Source organism: Euprymna scolopes, chromosome 21 (assembly GCF_053919585.1).
Source record: "Euprymna scolopes isolate OS-2025 chromosome 21, ASM5391958v1, whole genome shotgun sequence".
NCBI lineage: Eukaryota > Metazoa > Mollusca > Cephalopoda > Sepiida > Sepiolidae > Euprymna > Euprymna scolopes.
The window spans coordinates 24,758,576-24,781,512 of NC_136502.1; the positions used below are offsets into that span (position 1 = coordinate 24,758,576).

General features: G+C 28.9%; 2 protein-coding genes across 2 annotated transcripts in view; both read left to right on the forward strand.

Moving 5' to 3' along the window:
* Positions 1–15,660, forward strand: part of LOC145243074 (protocadherin alpha-7-like) — a 28,215-nt gene extending 12,555 nt beyond the window's left edge. The window contains exons 3-5 of the mRNA XM_080106176.1: positions 9,840–12,303; positions 14,817–14,964; positions 15,353–15,660. Coding sequence (XP_079962302.1) covers positions 9,886–12,303; positions 14,817–14,964; positions 15,353–15,636 — 2,850 coding nt within the window. The 5' untranslated portion in view covers positions 9,840–9,885 and the 3' untranslated portion in view covers positions 15,637–15,660. The remainder of the gene's footprint in view (positions 1–9,839; positions 12,304–14,816; positions 14,965–15,352) is intronic.
* A 561-nt stretch (positions 15,661–16,221) lies between these two features.
* Positions 16,222–22,937, forward strand: part of LOC145243075 (protein dachsous-like) — a 29,027-nt gene continuing 22,311 nt past the window's right edge. The window contains exons 1-3 of the mRNA XM_080106177.1: positions 16,222–16,358; positions 19,701–22,161; positions 22,537–22,699. Of these exons, the coding sequence (XP_079962303.1) occupies positions 19,762–22,161; positions 22,537–22,699 (2,563 nt within the window). The 5' untranslated portion in view covers positions 16,222–16,358; positions 19,701–19,761. The remainder of the gene's footprint in view (positions 16,359–19,700; positions 22,162–22,536; positions 22,700–22,937) is intronic.

Consider the following 22,937-nt stretch of genomic DNA (forward strand, 5'->3'; position numbering starts at 1 on the left):
CATTTTAGGAGAAATAAGAAATATTTTGTTACTATTACATGTGTATATTGAAATACCAGTAGATATTTTTGTCATCAAATATCTTATATTCTTTTAATAAAATTTATTAAATAAGGTTTGTCAACTTTTTCATAAACTTATTCTCTGAGATTTTCAGGTTCTTTAGAATTATAATTATTCCCAAAATCTTATTATCCTCATTGTCTATGCAGTCACAATCTCAACTGTTAACATTATAGAGAAAAAGGTCACGAGGGATGATAAAGTCCACCAGTATCTGATGAAATTTTAACTTCTGCTGGAGAGTAACAACTGTTGGTGGACTTCAAACAATAACTGCAGTTCTTTAGGCATGTTGTGATCATATATTCTATTTATGTCTAATTTCACTGTTCTGTTAGAGCTGACATTCTCATGGGGAAATTGCTTAGAAGAAAGCTCTCTGATTATGTGGGATTGGTCAGCAGCCAGGATGGAGAGTTAGATGTTTTCCAGTCAAAATGAGGTTCATGTGATTTGCACCTAATACTTTTGCCAGAATCTTTATAACTTTGGACATTAAAGGAAAGCAGCAAAGAAAAACCATTCATAGTTTCTATAAAAGTAAGAGAGAAAAAAGGCATTAACGTGACTGTAGCTGAAAAGAGAACAATAGTAAAAAGCTATATACACAAACTAGGATTTGATCATGTCTGACTGTGCCACCTGGAGGAGGGTGTATGTTGAAAGATTGAAAACATCCGATGATTCCAAGAACATCACTGACAATGTGAATAGATGGAACAGAAAATGTATATTCACAGCTATATAAAATGTCAGTTAGAATTAAACAGAATTACCAGGTCTAGCTAATCTAATAGATATAAAGTTAAAAGTCAATACATCATTTTATTGCAATGTGAATTGAATAGTAGGTGTTGACTAAATCTTAAAAGACAATAGAGTTTGTGATGATATTAAAATATAAGTGAAAGTTAAAGATATTTTTTACAATTAATGTATGAAATAAAGATGAAAAAAGTAATATTTGGCCCTTGGAGATAAATCATGGTGGGATCACTTGAAAGATGTTAAACAACCCAAATCTTCTGACACAATACAAGCTTAATAATATCATTGATGACATCTATTTTGCAAATCTCATTAGTAACTAATGAAAACATCTTTTCTTGCATCGTGCAATGTAAAATGGGATTGATCACAGACAGAAAGAAGATACAGATATGTATGCATATTTCTTATCAGCAAAGGTACATGTGTTCACTGATGATGAGATGATGCTATTCAAAGTTATTGGATAACAGGTGTCTTGAATGTGAGCTGTAGAGATGACATAGAAATGGTGATTTCAAAGGAATGAGGTGGACAGTTCAGTTGTGTCAGCAGAAAGTTATGGTGTTCAGAATGGGGGAAAAAATGAATAGACAAGAAAGTGGAAGTCAGTTGATTTGAGTTAAACCTTATAGATAATAGAGTTGTATGAAAAACACCTTTCGTGATTAATTATAGTTGAAAATTAGATTGAAGAGTGCCAGCATTGATTTTTACAATATTTTATTTTTCTAAAATTCAGCTTGTCACAAATAAATACATCAGAATGCATGGAAGCTATATTGTATGGTTATATTGTATGGTTATATAGACTTGCATAGTCAAATAGACAATTGAAAAGTTATTACTGATGTTTGTTTATAATCTTTTGTAATCTGAGAAATTCAATTTTATGAAATATATTATTGCTTGATTTTACAGCATGAAATGTTTGTTGTTAAAAAACAACTTCAAAATAAAAAATGTTATCAGTATTATTTCAAAGTGTAAAAATTTTTCTAAGCATAAAATAATTGCATTGAAATGTAATACTAATCAAGTTTTCTATTAAAAATATTAAACCACTGAAGTGAAACTGTACTTGTTGAGTATTTATACATTTTTTCTTATGCTTAGAAGTATATGATAAATGTTGAATGGGTTTAAGGAACAATGAGTAATTTATTTTCATTTACTATAAAATAGCAATTAAAAAATCGTTATTTAAATGGTTTGTCATTTGTTTTAATAAATTTGTCACTAAAATATTCCAAGTTTAATTTTTAGAGTTTACAAAGAAAATCTGTTTAAAAAATGAATTTTGTTTCTCAAGTTCTAACTTATTTTAGAAATCTTAAATTCATTAAGCAACAGTTGAAACTTAGTGATCTCAGAGGAAACCTGGGGTAATTTTAAATGGTGTCAAAAATATAACTTTTATTGAAATTAATTTGAATTATACATTTCTATAACAGCCAAACATTCAAACCTTTTCCATAATTTGTCTTCCTTTTTTAAGTTTTAATTTGATTTTATTATGCAGTTTATCTCTATATAAATAAAATGAACTCATTTTTTCCCGTCTGATTTTGACATTAATAGGATTAAAAATCAAGGTATTTCATGCAAATATAATATGCACAAACGGCAGAACAATATCTGAGGTGTGTTATAGGCGTATTATTTCTCAAATTCCTCGATAATCTTAGATTTCTATACTTTTTCTGCTGAGAAGTCACGGCCAAACTCGGTTAAGATCAATGGAAGTGGTAAAATATTTTCTCTCTAATAAATTCCTCCTCCCCCTGCCACCACTTAACACCGTTTGGGGATCGTTCACAAGGAACAGTTGAGAAGAGAACACCGGTTTGGCTTCGTAGTTCTTTCATGTGAAGTTATTTAAAATCACTAAACTAAGCTGCAGTGCTCTGTGGCATATTGGTTAGCATGCTGGACAATTCACATTATATTTTCACGTTCGCGCCCACCTACCGTAGTCGTTTTTTTTTGTTTTTTGTTTTTTTTCCTAAACAACTGGAATAGACTTTTCTTGGTGGTCGAACTGTTAACGTTGCAGATGTTTTTTTTTTTTTTTTCACACTTTATTTTCCTACTTTTACACATGACTCCGGGTTTGATCCTTCCTACTTACCTACCATAACATTTTTTAAAACTCCCCCCCCCCCCGTCCCGGAAACAAACACTCGGGCAACGCCGGGTACCCCCGCTAGTATAGTTAATATATCTGCACATTTTTATTAATTGCTATTCACCCTTTTCTTTAATTTTAGCATCACTAGCAAAAGTTAAAGAAAAGTGTGAATAGCAATATTTGCTAGTTTTAAATAGCTAAATTTGTGACGTTATGACATCTGTGTCCTCGTGTGACCATCAATAAGGCGTTCGCTTACTAACTTGAGTTATGCAAGTTCTTTCCTGGCATGTGTCGATTATTTTTCTTTTCTTTTTTTTTTTCGTTTTTTTGCTTATAAAATTTTGCTTTCAGTTTCGCTTTTGGCTGATGCCACCCAAGATCCATTTTTTTTTTTTTTTAAATGCTGTTTTATCTTTCCAAACATTAGTGCTGAATAAAATTATTACTTTATAATCCAATCAAAACACTTGTTGCCATACTGATTAAGCAGAGAGATTACTGTTAACAGATTGGTATATTACTTATGTCATCCTCATACTCTCCTTTTATACTGCTACTACTCCCATCATCTAAAAGATTCAGTATGCAAACAAACAAGCAAGATTATCAGAGTTTTATTATTATATGAACAGACATTTTTTTCTATTTTCATGCTAGAATATATATAATAATAAAATTCTGATTATCTAATATATAAAAGGCTATATATCTATCTGTCTGTGTGCCCATCTGTGTCTTCATATTTTCAAACTATCTTCTCCAAAACTAAAAGTCATAGATTGGCGCTAGGAGCCGCAAATGATTGGATTTTTACGGATCGTTCTTTTATGGGTCTTTAGCTTGTTAAAATAATTTTTAAGGGGTCAAAAATGGGTCAAAATTGAAAAGATAGTTATACATTTTATACATTCATTTTAGTTTATTTTTAATTTTTAATCAGTCAGTATGCATGTCACGTTGACACAGTGGTAACATCACCTGCTTTGAATGCTATAGTTTCGGTTTCGATTCTAGATGATGGCACCCAAATACTTTTTTTTTACTTTTAAAATCACGACTCAATAATAATATATATGAAATCTGGACATATTAAAATATATTCAAATGTATTTTATACCTGAACAAAGCTAGATGCCCCCCCTCCGCCTATATATAGTAAACTAGGTAGCCGTCTGGCATTACCTGGTCATAAAATACACTTAAATATTTTGATTAATGCAGATTTCGTATTTATTATTATATTATATTGGACCCAATATATAGTAATGATTTAAAAAATTTAAAAAAAAAAATGACTTGTGCATCACCAATGAGAATTAAAGCCAAAACGTTTAGCTTATGATTTACTTTTTCCTTTGATGTTAATGCCTGAGTTATGAAAACATGTTTACTGCAAGGCTAAAAATTACAACATGAACCAATAGATATTACATTACACATGAATATTTGTAATGCTGTCATTTGACCGTCACCTGGCAAATTTAATTTTTTTTATTTTTACAATTATGCACTGATTTTCCCTGGCTTAAACCCAAAAATAAAGGTTTGCATGGGTTCGAATACCCTATATATTAAGTTTCATGTCTATAGACCAAAAACTGACAGAAGAGTTTGGTAGGCAAAATTTTTTCAACAAATATATATACGCATACATAAACATATATAGAAAGAGGTTTGTGTTTACTATAAGCTTTTTACACAAATATTACGCAAGTATAAATCATGTAGAATATCTGCATGAATATAATTACAGATAACAGTTAACTAAAGATGAATATTCCTATAAGAAAACCGAAAAAACTAATAGGAAATTAAAATGAATGTTTAAAAGAATATGCAAATTAGCTAGATCTTTTACTGATGAATGCATTTCCACGACCCATATATAACAAAGTTATATTTTCTTTTTAAATAAATAGAAAAAAAAGGTTTTTAATATGAATATCAATGCACAAAATAACTCAACTTCATAGGAGTATAGATAATGACAATATATAGAACAATCTACAAAGTCTTTTGCATTTTATTCCTATAAGGAATCATCAGGTTAATTTAATTCATCCCAAACAAAGCACATTGTCACTGAGACATGATTTTTTTGTAAATGCTAAATAGTTTGTTTAAAGATTAGTTCAACTACCAATTTGTGCTTATATGATTAATAAATACGTAATTGAGTTATGAAGCTATTATTTGCAGTCTCAAAATATGTTTTCAATAATATGTCTTGTTGTTTGAGATTATGTCTGTATTTAATTTTTAGTTTTCCATTTTAAGGCAAAGCTAGCATATTTTTTACATCCTGTTTGAGTTATAATTAAGAAATATGTAATTAAACATTATAATAATTTTTTACATTAAATAAATTCTTATTTGACATATTCATATTTATGCAAACTTGTATTCAGATTATTCCTTGTTTTCTTATAGTTTTTAAACATTTTCTGTGATATTTCTGCAATATAAAGAAACAAATACAATGAATTTCTATTTACTAAATTAAGAAATAAAATTTAAATCTCTTTCAAGTTTTATATGAGTATGTCTATATTTTTTTAATAAATATCTATATAATTATGTAAATTTAAATTGTCATTGGGAATTAATACTAAAAATAAAAAAAACAAAAATTCAGTATTGAAACATACCAGATCTTTCACAAACGGCCGCCATTATACACATAACACACACCATAGGACTGCTAGTCTCCTATTAACATACACAAGACAAAGATGGACATTTTTGGATGTAGAATAATTGCAGCTGTCGTGATTTTTTTCTCAGAATATATCTTAAATGTTATGTAGATTCCAGTGGATTTTACACTAAAGGTAATTTTGTGTTTAAATTTTTCATTTCATTTTCTTAATTCAAAAATCCAAGTTTAAAGCAGAATTATCCTGTCAAAATGTATTCCTACAACAGCCATTGTTACACCTAATGCTACTTTACATGCTTTGTTTACTCTTAGCTGTTTTTTTTCTCTTCTCTTCTACAATCCCTATTTTTTTTTTCGTTTATCTTGTTTGATATTATATTTCTTTTTCTATTGTAATGTGTGAGATGTTATTTGAAAAAATAACTAGTTTATAAAATTAATAATAGTTCATTATATACAATAAGAAAGATTTTAAAAATTCTTTGATAATATTTTTATTGTACAATTTTCTTTTTTTAATATTTTCATTTCAAATCATAACTACTCGTACCTTATATAAGTATACTTCATAAAGTAATTATTTACTAATACAGAATAAAAGAATATGCATATCTGTAAAATCTTATATTTTGTTTTCTTATTTAGCATTTTCGTTTTAACAAAATGAGTTATATATGCTAAGTATACTGATTACTCTTTATCTTTAATTCAGTATGACTATAATTATGAAATTCCAAGCACATAATGATAATTTGCACATTAGAATTTAAAATGGTGATAAAAATGATATAGGTTAATTTGAACTCTTATAACCACACACAGAAAAAAAAATCCTGTGATTAAAAAAATACAAGATGGCGACAGTTCTTTTTAGGCTTTGTTTAGTGTATGATAAATTATTTATTCACGTTATTGTATTTAAATTTTATTTATATTCACAAATTAATTAAATTTTACAAAATATTTATCTATAATATGACATGGAATAAAATTTGAAATTTTATTTGATATTTATTAAGAATTTGTACTAAATTTAAATTTGCTGAGTTATATGTTACCGTTTAAGGAATATATTCATGATTAAAGATAATTTTTATAGGAAATTTGTCATTTTTACTCTTTTTGCCATTAATAAAAAAGTTGTTAATATTACACATTTTCTATCTATTTACATCAAAGCTGTGTTCATTGTTGGAATTTTTTGAAATCTTTGAATGATTACATTAAAAATTCTTTAATGAGTATAATATTTAGAAAACGCTGATTAAAAAATATTTTTAGCCTTTTTTGATGAGCATGATATCTTAATGTGTTTATTGTATTAAAACATTTTATAAAAATTGCATATATTTCTGAATTATTTTCTTAGAAGATTATTCACTCTAATTCAGTAAAGGTTAAAGAAGGGAAAATTCTTATAAATTAATATTGATACACACATTTTTATAATCAACAATAGAAAATAGAATTATTAAATGTAAGATTAAAATTTATGTGAATATTTAATCTTTTATTTAAATTATTATATAATTTGAAAATAAAATTAAATTATGTATATATATTGGACAAGAAAAGATTAAAAAACACTTGCAAAAATTATCAATAATTATAAAAAATATGAAAATACAAAAAAGACCTGATAATGCTCTGGATTGAATGATGATTATAACTATATATATTTTTACAATGTTCATAACACCACATTATTTTCTTTGTTTTAACTCACCTCCCCTTTTCCCATTTCGCCTTCTATTATAGTTGGAAAAAGCTGAAATATTGAAAATTTTTGCATTAGTATCTTATACATATGATTTAAATTTTATTAAAATTGGATATATGTATTTAAAGTTTATGGGGTTCTGTTCCCGTGGATCACTTAGAGATTAAAAATAAAACTATTTGATCAATTTACATTATTTTTGGAATATAATATTTTTTTGTATCACGAGTATATACATCATACAGAGTATTCTTAATTTTTGTTTTTTAATATAGGGAAAATTCTGGACAAGTACCATGTTACATTTACTGAATACCTCATTTAGACATGGATTCATAAATGTAATGTTATAGCAAGATAAATAGATAAAAATACTATTAAACTGACTTTTAAAATCTATTTTATGCATTATTCTTTAATATAAAGACATTATTTAAAAATGAAATTTCATTTCATTTTTAAATAATGTCTTTATATTTTTAATTTAAATTTCTTTTAATTAACTACTAAATAAATGATGAGAATATTAGTTTTACATACTGACAAATTAAAACAAATTATGTCATAAGTATTGAAATTCATCATTTTTAAGGAATATTTAATATGTTGGAGTATGTAAACATTTTTGAATGAGGGTTATATTAAAGGGGAATAACTCTAGCTTAAATGTTATGTATTCTATTGAATTGGAAGATGAAATGTATGCCGTTTAGATATTTATGAATTACATTTTTTATTTGGTTTGAAAGTTTGGAAAAACTTAATGTTTTTGACAATATTAAAAACTAAAATACATAAAATCAAATTGAATGAATGTTATAAGCTTATACAATATTATATTTTATCAATATAAATTTGGTTTCAAGGATCTGAGAAATAAGCAAATATGAAAGGATAAAAGGGATGAATTTTGGTCTACACCAGTTTCGTTGATCTTTGCTTGACCTTTGCACACTGTAAGCAAATGGATAATTAATCTGAGTTGTTTATTTTTTCATGACAAGGCGGATTTTTAATATAAAGAAAGATTTGTTTAAAAAAAAAGTGGGAGAGTTATTACATATTTATCTTTGGTGCATTTTTTTCTTTACAAAACATTCTAATAAACAAACAAAACATTGTAGAGATTGTGTTTGTGTTTACTTACCGCACCACAAGGGTGGAATGCATAATAAAATAAACATGTTATGCAGGCATCTTTTTTTTCTTTTTCACAAAATTTTTAATAAAAAAAACAGAAGATTTTTTTTTGGGGGGGGGGGTATGTATGCTTCATGTGAACTACATTCATATTTTCAAATTACTTCTCTATGATTATTTAATTCATATTTAAATTATTATAATTTTAATAAAGATATACATTTTTTTTGTTTTAAAGAATAATAAGCATTTTACATTTTAATATTTATATTTTTTCCTAGTATTTTAAGTTTTAGTGTCTCAAGTTCACTTTTTGTTATTCGATTTGTAGTTTTAAAATTACAGGTGGGTTCAAGTAATTTTCTGTTTTGTAGTTTCAGACTAAAAAAAGTAAGTTTACAAATTTTTTTCTGTAAGCAAAACGTATAAACAAACGAAATAACATTTAACTTTTTTTTTTAAGTAAAATTATTCTGCATCGTTTTGTTAATATTTTGTAAGCAATTTTTATTTTTGTCCCAATCCAGAGTGCCCTCTTTTTGTCAGGGTTGGATTTTTTCTATATTAAAAACTGACGGTAGAAATTTATAAAATAATAATTTTTTTATTTTAAAAAGTTGCAAACTTTTTGCCTTCTTACAAGAGCAAATTAGACATGAAGTTGATTTTTAATGTAGGGAAAATCCAGCTCCCCCAAAAGAAGCATTCTGGACTAGGATAACAATTAAAATTGCTTCAGTCTACAAGGATTTCTCTGTCACTGACCAAGTAGAAGAAAGATGAAGTAAAGTATCAGAACAGATACTATACTTTGCTACTAGCGAAAAGGTCAAGGACAAAAAATATATAAATAAATATTAGATTGTATTAAAAAGACATACAGAAAATGTTTTATTCAAATTCATAATGAATGAAATAATTTTAAAATGTGAATTTAGATGATTACACAACACAAATAAAGGCACCATTTCTGCAAGAATGCATTACTTTATTAAAATTTTTATTAAAAAATGCACTAAAATATTTAATATCTTCCCCACCCCTATTTATTATTCTTAAAATAAATCTTTCATTATATTTAAAATCAACCTTGTAATGACAAAGCAAACAATTTGAGTTTATTCACTGTTTGTTTACAATATATGAAAGTCAAGCCGAAGTCCAAGCAACAAGTGTAAACCTGAATTTGTTTTGTTCATATTTGCTTGTTTCTAAAGTGCTTGAAACTTAAACCTTATACTCTTGCTGTATTTAGAGATTTTAAGCTTCAAATATTTTATTTTATTACAAAAAAACTGATTTATATTATATTTTTTGAATGAGGAATACATTGCTGTTTTTTTTTCTGATTTCAGATATTGCAAAATTTCAAAGTGGATATAATTATATTTCACCAGAAGTATGATTTTTATAAAAGTATATATTCTATGGATAGTTGTGCATATTTCGCTATGTGTAGATCTCACCTATTATGTGGAAGAAGGAAAGAGTTCAAATACTTATTTGGGTGACATTGCTGCAGATACTCACTTGATGGATGATGTAAATATTAAGGAACAAAAGCAAATTACATTCACTCAATTACGGAAAGGTACTAATGGGAATTCTAAATTATTCTATGTTTCAAAGAACACAGGAAAATTGTACACAGCCCAAATATTAGATGCTGAATCACTTTGTACATATAATGTAGAATGTTTCCAAATGGTTGATGTTGCTGTGAAAAAGGCATCCACATTCATTAAATTATTAGAAATTAAAGTTATCATTAAAGATAGTAATGATAACCAACCAGAATTCCCTCATAAGCAAGTCAGTTTACAGTTTTCAGAAGATGATAGAAAAGGCGCTAAAAGACCAATTCCTAATGCTATTGATAGAGATGTAGATATTCAAAACTCTGAAATTATTTATGAACTAATTAAAGAAAAAGATGAACCTTTTGAACTATTTGTTTCCAAAAGTGTAGATGGAACCTCACAACTTGCTATAATTTTAGAAGAAGATAAGCTTGACAGGGAAGCTAAAGAATTATACAAAATTCAAGTGATAGCTAAGAATACCAAACCACCGGAAAAAGAGAGCGTCTTAGATATTCTTATATCAGTTATTGATGTGAATGATAATTCTCCAATCTTTTCTCAAAATGTTTATAATGTTTCAATCAAAAACAAACCTGATGCTGTTTTGCCTATTGCTTCATTATCCGTGGAAGATTTAGATATAGGTAAGAATGGGAAAATATTATACAGTTTTAGTTCTAAAACATCAGACATTGTTAAATCACATTTCAATTTGAATACAGAAACAGGAGAAATTTTTCTAATAAAGAAATTTACAACTGGCCAAAAACTAAAATATAAACTTTATGTGAAAGCTTCTGATGGAGGCAATCCTCCATTAAGCTCTCTGGCCATGGTTCAAGTAAATGTGATCAATGAACAAAATAATGCTCCAGTAATTGATATAAATTTTGGATCTGCGTCGAAAGGAAATACAGTTGATATTTCTGAAGATATTAAGGTGGGAAGTTTTATTGCCTATGTGAAGGTTACTGATGAGGATGCTGATCAAAATGGAAAGGTTACTTGTACTCTTGATCACAATAAGTTTCAACTACAAAGTCTGGATACAAAGAAATATCAAGTAATTGTAAAGAAACCAGTGGACAGAGAGAGTGAAGATCACCATGACATTAGGATCAGTTGTGAGGATAAAGGAAATCCTCCTCTTGAAAGTGAAAGCAGATTTTCAGTCCAAGTGATGGATGTGAATGATGAACAGCCACAATTTTCTAAACAATTATTTAAATTCTTCATTGATGAAAACCAGAGATCGAAAATTCCTATTGGCACAATCAATGCCACAGATCCAGACTTGGGACTTGGAGGTAAACTGTCTTTTTCTTTAGTGAGCACCAATAAACAATTTGTACCATTTCGAATCACTGAAAATGGATTAATCTCTTCAATTATGTCTTTAGACCATGAGTTTCAAGATACTTATAATTTTGAAGTGTTTGTAAAAGACAAAGGAAGTCCATCATTGAATAACACAGTGAATGTGATTGTTAAGGTGAGAGATGAAAATGATAATGCTCCATATTTCACATTTCCCAGTGTTAATCCTTATAATATGGATGTAACATATTACCCGCATCATACAAAGAACATCAGCCAGATAAAGGCATCAGACAGTGACAGTCAAGAGAATGCATTTCTAAAATATGAAATAATCAGAGGCAATAGCAAACAGATATTCAGCATCAACCAGTACACTGGTTTGTTATGTTCAACTCATGTCCTAAGCCAACAAGATGCTGGCTCCTATGAGCTGGAGTTTCTAGTGAAGGACAGTGGTAGCCCAGTTCTATCAGCCAGAACTACTGTATATTTGACACTGACCGTAAGCAACAAGACATCAGAAATGTTAAATGCTGTTAACATCAAAAAAGATAACAAGATCCACCTGACTTCAGCAATTATCATTGTGTCTGTAGCAGTGACAATAGCTGTGATCATTACAGCTTCAATCTCAGTGTGTATCCTTCGCTGTTGCAATCCTCGAAGCGTTCCAGTAGCAGAAGGCAGATATGTGAGTAGTGGTCAGAGACATTTGATAAGTCCTCCTTACCCAGCAAATCCTTGGTCTAATGTTGCTCTTCCTACAAGTGATGCAGTTGATATGAGAAGAAGCAGTCAACCACCAACACCCAGAATGCAAACCCATCCTTATGCAAGTGCACAACAAAACAATAATCAACAGACTCTATCAGCTCCACAAGCAAATACTCAATCAGCTTCTGATTCAATTTCTCAGGTAAGCTGACACAATCTATTTAGATTATTTTGTTTAATTTATATCTTGTTGGTATATTTGACTAAAGTTTATTTTACATTTTAAAATAGTCATTTTTTTTTTAGAAAAAATATATCTTACCGATGAACACAGAAATAAATTAGTCATCATTAATTCAATAATGTTATCACTGTTTTTAGAATATATAATTATTACTACTTTAAAGTGCGTACATTTCTGTTGAGTTTTCCCATATACTTTAGTTTAAATTCTGCTCTCATACATATATATTGCATAATTTATAGAAAATGTAATGTATTTTATTATGAAAATATGCATTTTGCTGTGTATCAAGAGAAATTTTAGTCACTTTTTATTATTAGGAAGTAATCTATATACAATAGAATCCCAGGATATGGCATTAAAAATTAGGAACAAAATACAGTAGTGTATATAATACACATATATATAATCAAATAACATTATAAATAACACTGTAAGGCAGGTAAATACCATAACCAGCAGCCAGAAAAACATTGCATTCCATATCATAAACTGAAAAAAAAATGTATGCTAGGGCCACCATATCCTGGGGTTCTTTCTTTTTTTTTTACACAAAGGAGTCACCATTTATTAAGGCCCAGAGGCCACTTGAGGATAAGGGTTAATGGGTGTACAGTAGTCAATGGGATTATAGCGTAGTAATCGTAAGTAGTGGATATTCTGCAAATTAGATTACTTAGGAGGACGGTTGATCAAGAATTTGTTTATGTTGGACTTGGAGACAATCAAATTGTAGTCAGCTGGAAAGCAGGCAAACAGAAGAGAGTTCAACAGGCATGCAGTTCTAAGAAAGAAGCTTTGTTCATGGAATCTACGTTTAGGTTTTGGCACAAATAAAGAGTGGGGAAAATTATTGATAGTGGTTTTGGCTAGACGAGTGTTTTTCATTAAACTTTGACGAGGGAGGACCATAGATTGGAGCTCAGACGAGCACTTGCCATGAAAATAAGAATAAAGCAGGGACAGGCTTGCAACATCTCTTCTGTGGAAAGGAGGTTACAGGAAAAAGAAATGGGCATTCCCCCACTAAGCTACGAAGTCTATTTTGAACTCTGTCAAGGCAGAATAAGCTATTTCCAGCAACTCCTGCCCAGATGTGGCAACAGTACTCCATCATTGGATGTACCTGGATTTTATATAGGTAGAGAATTGCATCAGGAGTGAGATATCTACTGGAGCAGTAGAAGGATCCTACCATATTTCAAGCAACCTTGGCAATGGATTTGATGTATGTGTTCCATTTCAGATTGGGTGTAAACGTCAACCCCAAAAGTTTGTCAAAACATGGAGCCTCCTCAAGACGAGAGCCATTCATTTCAATTGATTCCAGACGGGGAGCAGAGCGGTGATGATGTAAAGATAGGAGCTTGGTTTTAGATGCATTAAAAGAAACCAGCCACCAGTTTCCCCATTGTACCACATGCTCAAGATCAGAGGAGAAAAAGACAGAGAGAACTTGGTCATTTATGACCTTTGATGTGTTGCCATAGATGATAGTGTCATTAGCATAAATATCAACGAATGATCTTAGGATGTTATTTGGAAGATCATTGATGAAGATCAGGAAGAGAGTTGGGCCCAGAATGGACCGCTGAGGAACTCCAGCATTAATACTGTGAGCTTCTGATTTCTGCCCAGCAACCATTACTCCTATCAACCAATCTGACAGAAATGATTTAATAATTCAGAAAACATTTCCAGCTATACAGTAGCTGGATATCCTATGAAGTAGGCTAGGCCTTTATGCCATACCCTATCAAAAGCCTTTGATATGTCAAGAGCAATTGCCCTAGGAAGGAAGCCTCCCTCAAGAGATTCACTAATTCTATGAGATATAACCATTAGCACATCTGCTGTAGATCTAGCAGAATGGAAACCATTTTGCATGTCACTAAGAAGGTTATTTTTGCTGAGGTGGTTGACTACTATTTAACACAGATTCCAGCAACTTACTCATGACACACAGTAGACTAATTGGTCTGTACTGAGAGGAAGATGATCAATCACCTGAACTTTTAAATACAGGGCATACTTATGAGGTTTTCCAGGGTGTTGGGAAGCAATTCTCCTTAAGACAATGCTTAAACAGCTTTGTAAGTATGGGAGCTAGTTCTGGTTGGAGCCTTTTCAGCACTATAATTGGAATGCCGTCAGGGCCAGTTGCTTTACTGGAATCAAGGTTTTTGATTAGCTTGGCAACATTACGCACAGATATTTGTATGTTGCATAACGTGATACAGGCAGAAATAAGGGGATTGATGGCCTACTGTTCTACTGTACTTATAAATTTGCCTTAATTAATATAAAATGTAAGCATTAATTGATGCAATATGACAGTTTTTTTTTTTAATTATTTCTGATTAACTCTAGTATAAATTCTGATTTTATACTTATAATTTTTTTAACAATGTAACATTCATTTATCATGTATATTTTTCTACTTTTAAATTCTTGAATTTTATTTTGGTTAGATGTATATTCAGGACATAGCATTTCCTTCAAGCAGAAATAGAGACAAGAAAAGAACTCAAGATTATTCTAATAAAAGTTCTTTGAAATCTATGCATAGTGGAAATGGAAAAGGATGGAATGAATCAGATACAAGACAAGAAGTATCTGGTAAGTTATATAAACCAAATGATGATTCAGGATTTTTCTATTGAAATTTGTTTGTATTGATTTTTGTAGTCTGAAAGTTTATGAAAATTTTGCATCAATAAAGATGAGATCTATTATTAATTTAATTTTTATAATCGTAACATTTTACAATATATGTATATAAAATGCTTTATGATTTATGTCATCGTTTTCTTCTGAGTTTCTTTTTCTTCTGATGTCTTAGTGAACATAAATTTATATCGATCTTATTCGTCAAAAAATTGTCATACCTTTTCCCTTTGTTTTTATTGGTTTTGTTTATATTGTTTAAAAGAAATTAATTGAAACTTTTCTTAGTTGAATTTGAATTATAAGACTAATTTCTTAAATATAATTTACTATTTTTCAGATGACTACTCTTCTCAGTATTGTAATCCACCTCTTTCACAAAAAAGCCACCAACATAATACAGATATGCGGCCATTGGGACAAACTGTCAACTATCCCAGCGATACAACAATTGTAGCCAGAGGCTTTTACACACCATATATGAACGAAGACAGTCCGCACGTAGAGTCAAAATCTTACTCAGGTGTTGACAGTCAATCTACTAAATATGTACAATCAAGAAATGTCCCTCCAAGTGGGAGTCAGACATCTATCAATAGACCTCTACCTCCTGTACCTCAGTAAATATGCTGACATACATACAATCTTGAAAATACTTAAACAAATACCTTAATTATGTTTTAAATATTTACATTTCTATGTTCATGAATAATTATACTAGAAATATAAAGAATAAAACTTAGTTATTTAATGTTTTACTATGAACATTTTATAAAGATCTATTTATAAAAATTATTTTTCAATAGTAACGTTTAGATAAAATCAAAATTATTTTATTATTTGTTTAATTTATTTATATTTTTAAAATAGTAATCAACATCTGCAAAATATTAATATTAAAATATTTTTATTGAGGTTAATGATAAAATCTGCAACTTCATCCCATCAATTTAGCACATCACTTCAATAAAAAGAAAACAAGTCTAAAAAGGAAAAAAAAAAAGAAAGATCTCATTTATTTTAACGTTAGGTATTAATTTCATAAAATTATCTTTTAATCTTTTAATAACATTGTTTTAAAAATATTAATATGAAACTAGAGGAATAATAAAATATATATAAATTAAAAATATTCCTATTATTTGGAAAAAAAAAAAAGATGTGAACTATTTCATCATAGCAGCCATTAAACACACAACATGTAAAGTAGGACTACTGGCTTCTTCCCTCTCACATAAACAACACAAAGGAATCGTCAAGATGTCATGCAATAGCAGCTGCAGATGAAAACGTTTTTGTGGATTTGCTTTTCATTTTTTTAATTATCTATGAATTTCATATCAAAAGTAAGTTTATTTAAAAATATTATTTTATCTTATCTTTTTGTTGCAATTATAATTTTTAAGATATACTTGAAGAGATATTTTACCAATAATTATTGTGATACGCCATTTTTATTTTGATGCCAGATAGAAATAATCATTTTTAGATGATAATTTTTAGTTTTTTGTTTTGCTATTAGATTCAATTTTTATAAAATAATTTGCTGCAATTATTATTTTAAAAAGTGATAAATTAAAAGATTTATTAGTTCACTATTTCTTAGAAACTGATTTCTTTGTGGTAATTCTTTGTGCTATACATGTGCAATATTACAATAGAGAAATTCATTTATTTGTTATTATGAATTAATTTCTCTTTTGTTATATTTATTATACACTATGATAACAATGTTTAATGTTTTCATTAGTTCAGCAAATATTAGGTATTATAAATGCTGTAATTATCAAGTTTTTAATGTATTTATTAATCAATCAACTTAATTTATCAATGACCAAACATAATTGTGTTGTTCCAGACAAGGTAATATGTTAAAAGAACCATTTAAGGGAAGCATTATAATGAATTATTTCAGAAGTGCACAACACAACGTTATCAAAAAATCCAAGTGTTATCCATAATATTATTTATATTACAGTATTTTATCCGATTCAAATTATATAAATATATGCATATATATTTTATTATAAATATAATAAACATTTCTCAATAATTTTTTAACAATATTTGGTTTACAGTTGTAGATGTATTTAAAAAAGATGTATATATAAAAATAAATCAATAAACCTAATGATTATAGAATACTAGCAGGCCGTCTGACATTACATGGTCATAAAATACACTTAAATATGATATTTTGATTAATGCAGATTTCGTATTTATTATTATATTATATTGGACCCAATATATAGTAATTATTTTAAAAATTAAAAAAAAAATAATGACTTATGCACCACCACTGTGAATCGAAACCAAAACATTTAGCTTATGATTTATTTTTTACTTTGATGCTAATGCCTTACCCATGAAGACATGATTACTGCAAGGCTAAAAATTACAACATGAATCAATTGCTACTACATTACGCATGCATTTTCATAATGCCATCATTCGACTTCACCTTGCAAATTTCATTTTTTTGTTTTTAATTTTCACACTTTTGTACTGATTTTCCCCAGCAGTATCTGTTCCAGCAGATACTACAATCAAAGACCATATGTGGGATTGCCCCCATATATAAGACCATTGCTCTTGAGCAATCAATTTTGGTCAATGTAGGGAAAACCCTTCATACCAATTGTCACTATCCAGTTCCCTCTCGGGGAAGCTGGTCCCCCTCCTCTCTTCTCCACATTAAAAAACGGCCTTGTGCCTAATTTGCTCAGTGGGGAAGCAAATAAATAACTAAATAAACAGAAAAATGTTCACCTTTTTTCTTCTTGGCCTTTGGGCCAAGATCTTTTTTGTTATCAAAGTGTAATATCTGTTCTGGCAGATACTGCAATCAAAGATTATATGTGAGGGCAACCCTACATATCAGACCATTGCTCTTGAGTAATCATTTTTGGTCAATGTAGGGGAAATCCTTCATACCAATTGTCACTATCCAGTTCCCTCTTAGGGGAGCTGGTCCCCCTCCCCTCTCTCTCTCCACATTAAAAAACGGCCTTGTGCCTAATTTGCTCATTGGGGAGGCAAAAAATAAATACAAAAAAGGGGTTTTTAATATGAATATCAATACACAGCAAAAAAGAAAATTTATAGAAGTATAGATATATTACTAATGGTATTCACCTGACATTGACGGTAAGAGATATATTATGTATTCGAAAGTTTTAAAAAATTTATTTTGTAATTAAATTTTAAAATAAAACCATTTTTACACTAGAAAGGCTAAAAATAGCATTTTTAATAAAATTTTAAGTAATAAAAAAGCACTTAACAAAGTGATGTTACTACAAAAGTTAGGTTTCTTACAAACAGCTGTAAAACAGAAAATGGCTTTAACCAAACAAATTCAAATAATTTTTTGCATTTTTAATCTTAAAACTATCAATGAAACTAATTATTTAAATGTTTAAAGCTTTCTAAATACATTTTCATTGATATATTCTTTAATTTTATTTATTTTTATAAAACAAAGAACATCTATATTATAAAATAAATTTTGTTTGTTTAAATTCTAATATTTTTCAGTTATTTTATGGACTAATTTCTGTTTTATGACTCAAGATGAAATAAAGGGAAAATGTCAATGCTGTCTTTGAAAAATGTCAATGCTGTCTTTGAAAATGTCAATGCTGTCTTTGAAAAGATTTACACTTATGGAAAATTATTTGAATGTTCCAACTATAACATCAATTTCTATAACACACAGCCATCGACTATTGATATATGTTTGTATTTGTAATCTTGTTAGAAAACACTGCTTTTATCCTTTCATTTATTTTGTTAAAAGCTTTATCATGTTGATATATATAAGTATAAATTTTATTTTGCGCTTCTTCATTATAATAGTGAAACTCAAAAATCAAAATATTGAATTTAAAGTAAAACCAATCAAATCTACTCTTGTCATGTAATGAACATATCCAAGAATTACAAAGCATAACAAGGTAGAAAAATAATTATTAATGAAAATAGTTTTCAAAGACAATGAGCGAAAATTGAGTTTTGCTAAAACATAAAATAAGAAACCGGAGAGTGTGAATCATAACAAGAGAGGTAATTATTTTCTGAAATCTTTGAAAATCTTAAGCCAATTTAGTAAAACTCGATTTTCACTAATTATCTTTGAAAACTATTTAATTAATTTTATACCTTATCGTTTTTCATAATTTTGGGATATGTTCAATACTGCAATATGACAATTAAGTAGATACTATTGGTTTTACTTGAATTTCAGTATTTTGATTTTTTTTATTTCACTATTATAATAAAGAAGCCTCAATTATTGGAGTTTGGGAACAATTATAAAAAGCTTGACAAGAAAACTATAAGAATTAATTTAAGATAATAATACAAGAATGACTGTTTTATGTGTCTAGTAAAATACCAAAAAAAGTGATGTTTTATATTTTATAACTAGAATGTCAAATACAGTCAACAAAATTATTTTAGCTTAAACAAAATAAATAATTTTTTAATATTTTATTAGTAGTATTTTGCATTAGTAAACTGGGATGTATAGTTTTTAATCAATATAAATAACAGTGACGAATATTTTAAAATAAAAATGAACAGATGGATTTTTCCAAGCATTGTAAACAAAAGTAATTATAATTCTTTAATATTGACATGCACTTCTTTTGTTTCGTTAAAAGAAGTATATTATTTTTTAATTTCAGATTTACAGAATCTCTTCATTTCAAAGTATATACTGCTTGTAGTATATACTTCAGATGAATCATGGACATGTTGATACAAGTATATATTTTATTAGCTCTCCTTCATATTTGCCTATGTGTAGATCTTACATACTATGTGGAAGAAGGCAAGGGTGCAAATACTTATTTGGGTGACATTGCAGCAGATACTCATTTGATGGATGATGTAACAATTAAAGAACAAAAACAAATCACTTTCAGTCAATTACGAAAAGGTTCCAATGGAAATTCTAAATTATTCCTTGTCTCAAAAAACACAGGAAAATTGTACACTGCACAAACATTGGATGCTGAATCACTTTGTACTTATAGCATGGAATGTTTTCAAATGGTTGATGTTGCTGTGAAAAGAGCATCCACATTCCTCAAATTATTAGAAATCAAAGTTATAATAAAAGATATAAATGACCATCAACCTGAGTTTCCTAGCAAACAAATCAATATTGAATTTGATGAAGATGATAGAAAAGGTGCCAAAAGATCAATTCCAAATGCTATTGACAGAGATGTAGATATTCAGAATAATGAAATTATTTATAATTTGAGAAAACGGAGAGATGAGCCCTTTACATTATTTTCATCAGAAAGTGTTGATGGTTCTTCACAACTTGCAATCATATTAGATGGAAACCTTGACAGAGAAACAAAAGACATGTATCAGATTCAAGTAATTGCAAAAAATAAACAACCTCCTGCTAAAGAAAGTATCTTACATATTCACATCTCTGTGACAGATATCAATGATAATTCTCCAATCTTTTCTCAAAATGTTTATAATGTTTCAATCAAGAACAAACCTGATGCTGCATTGCCTATTACTACTTTGTCTGTGAAAGATTTAGATATAGGTAAGAATGGAAAAATATCTTATAATTTTAGTCCCAAAACATCAGACACTGTAAAATCACATTTCAATTTGAATACAAAAACAGGAGAAATTTTTCTAATGAAAAAATTTACTACAAACCAAAAAATGAAGTATAATCTTTATGTGAAAGCTTCTGATGAAGGAAATCCTCCATTAAGCTCTCTAGCCATGGTTCAAGTGAATGTGATCAATGAACAGAATAATGCTCCAGTAATTGATGTTAATTTTGTATCTGCATCAAAAGAAAATACAGTTGACATCTCTGAAGATATTAAGGTTGGAAGTTTTATTGCCTATGTGAAGGTTACCGACCAGGATGCTGATCAAAATGGAAAGGTTACTTGTACTCTTGATCACAATAAGTTTCAATTACAAAGTCTGGATACAAAGAAATATCAAGTAATTGTAAAGAAACCAGTGGACAGAGAGAGTGAAGATCACCATGACATTAGGATCAGTTGTGAGGATAAAGGAAATCCTCCTCTTGAAAGTGAAAGCAGATTTTCAGTCCAAGTGATGGATGTGAATGATGAACAGCCACAATTTTCTAAACAATTATTTAAATTCTTCATTGATGAAAACCAGAGATCAAAAATTCCTATTGGCACAATCAATGCCACAGATCCAGACTTGGGACTTGGAGGTAAACTGTCTTTTTCTTTAGTGAGCACCAATAAACAATTTGTACCATTTCGAATCACTGAAAATGGATTAATCTCTTCAATTATGTCTTTAGACCATGAGTTTCAAGATACTTATAATTTTGAAGTGTTTGTAAAAGACAAAGGAAGTCCATCATTGAATAACACAGTGAATGTGATTGTTAAGGTGAGAGATGAAAATGATAATGCTCCATATTTCACATTTCCTAGTGTTAATCCTTATAATATGGATGTAACATATTACCCGCATCATACAAAGAACATCAGCCAGATAAAGGCATCAGACAGTGACAGTCAAGAGAATGCATTTCTAAAATATGAAATAATCAGAGGCAATAGCAAACAGATATTCAGCATCAACCAGTACACTGGTTTGTTATGTTCAACTCATGTCCTAAGCCAACAAGATGCTGGCTCATATGAGCTGGAGTTTCTAGTGAAGGACAGTGGTAGTCCAGTTCTATCAGCCAGAACTACTGTATATTTGACACTGACCATAAGCAACAAGACATCAGAAATGTTAAATGCTGTTAACATCAAAAAAGATAACAAGATTCACCTGACTTCAGCAATTATCATTGTGTCTGTAGCAGTGACAATAGCTGTGATCATTACAGCTTCAATCTCAGTGTGTATCCTTCGCTGTTGCAATCCTCGAAGTGTTCCAGTAGCAGAAGGTGGATATGTGAGTAGTGGTCAGAGACATTTGATAAGTCCTCCTTACCCAGCAAATCCTTGGTCTAATGTTGCTCTTCCTACAAGTGATGTAGTTGATATAAGAAGCAGTCAACCACCAACACCCAGAATGCAAACCCATCCTTACTCAAGTGCTCAACAAATGCTGACCTCTCAAACACCAAAACCACAACCAAATTCAGACTCTGTATCACAAGTAAGTTATTTATTCTTTTATTTTTAAAGTTAAATCATACCATTGTAAATATATCACTCTTTTAGAATTTATTTATTATGTATTTAAATTTTTGTTTATCTTTGGATATTTTCTATGGTGGAGAATGTTTCTTACTTTAAAGAAGAATAAAATTTTTGTTTTTGTCAGGTTTCATGAATTAAGTAAGGTAGCTAATGCTCGTTTTTATAAATATAAAATTATTTACCTCCAAATTATCATTTTCAATACATTTTTTTTCTTCTTTTAAACTAAGTCATAAGTTTAGTAGGACATCATTAATTTTATTAATATTTATCAAGAAGAAATGGTCAATTTAAATTTCTTTAAAAATCTTTGTTGTTTTTTTTTAAATAGATGTATGTCCAGGACATTGCATTGCCCTCCAGTAGTAATAAAATTAATAAAAGGGCAAACAGGGCACCAGACTACTCCAGTAGAGGCTCAATAAAATCTTCTCACAATGAAAATAGAGAAGATTGGAACAAAGTAAATTCTAGGCATCATGAAAGTGAAACTGGTATGTGATATTTTCTGTTTTCCTTGTTTTGTTTAAAATAGAAATACATAGAGATACTTGAATTAACTAAACTTTTTTTTTATATATATAATTTTAGATATTTTAATTCCAATATTGAATTTCTGAATTTATTTAACTACTAAGTATACTGCATCTATAGATACATGATTGTTTTTTAAAACGAAATTTTCATGTAATAATTGTTTATTTCAGATTTAAAATGTTTTTTATATTGAAG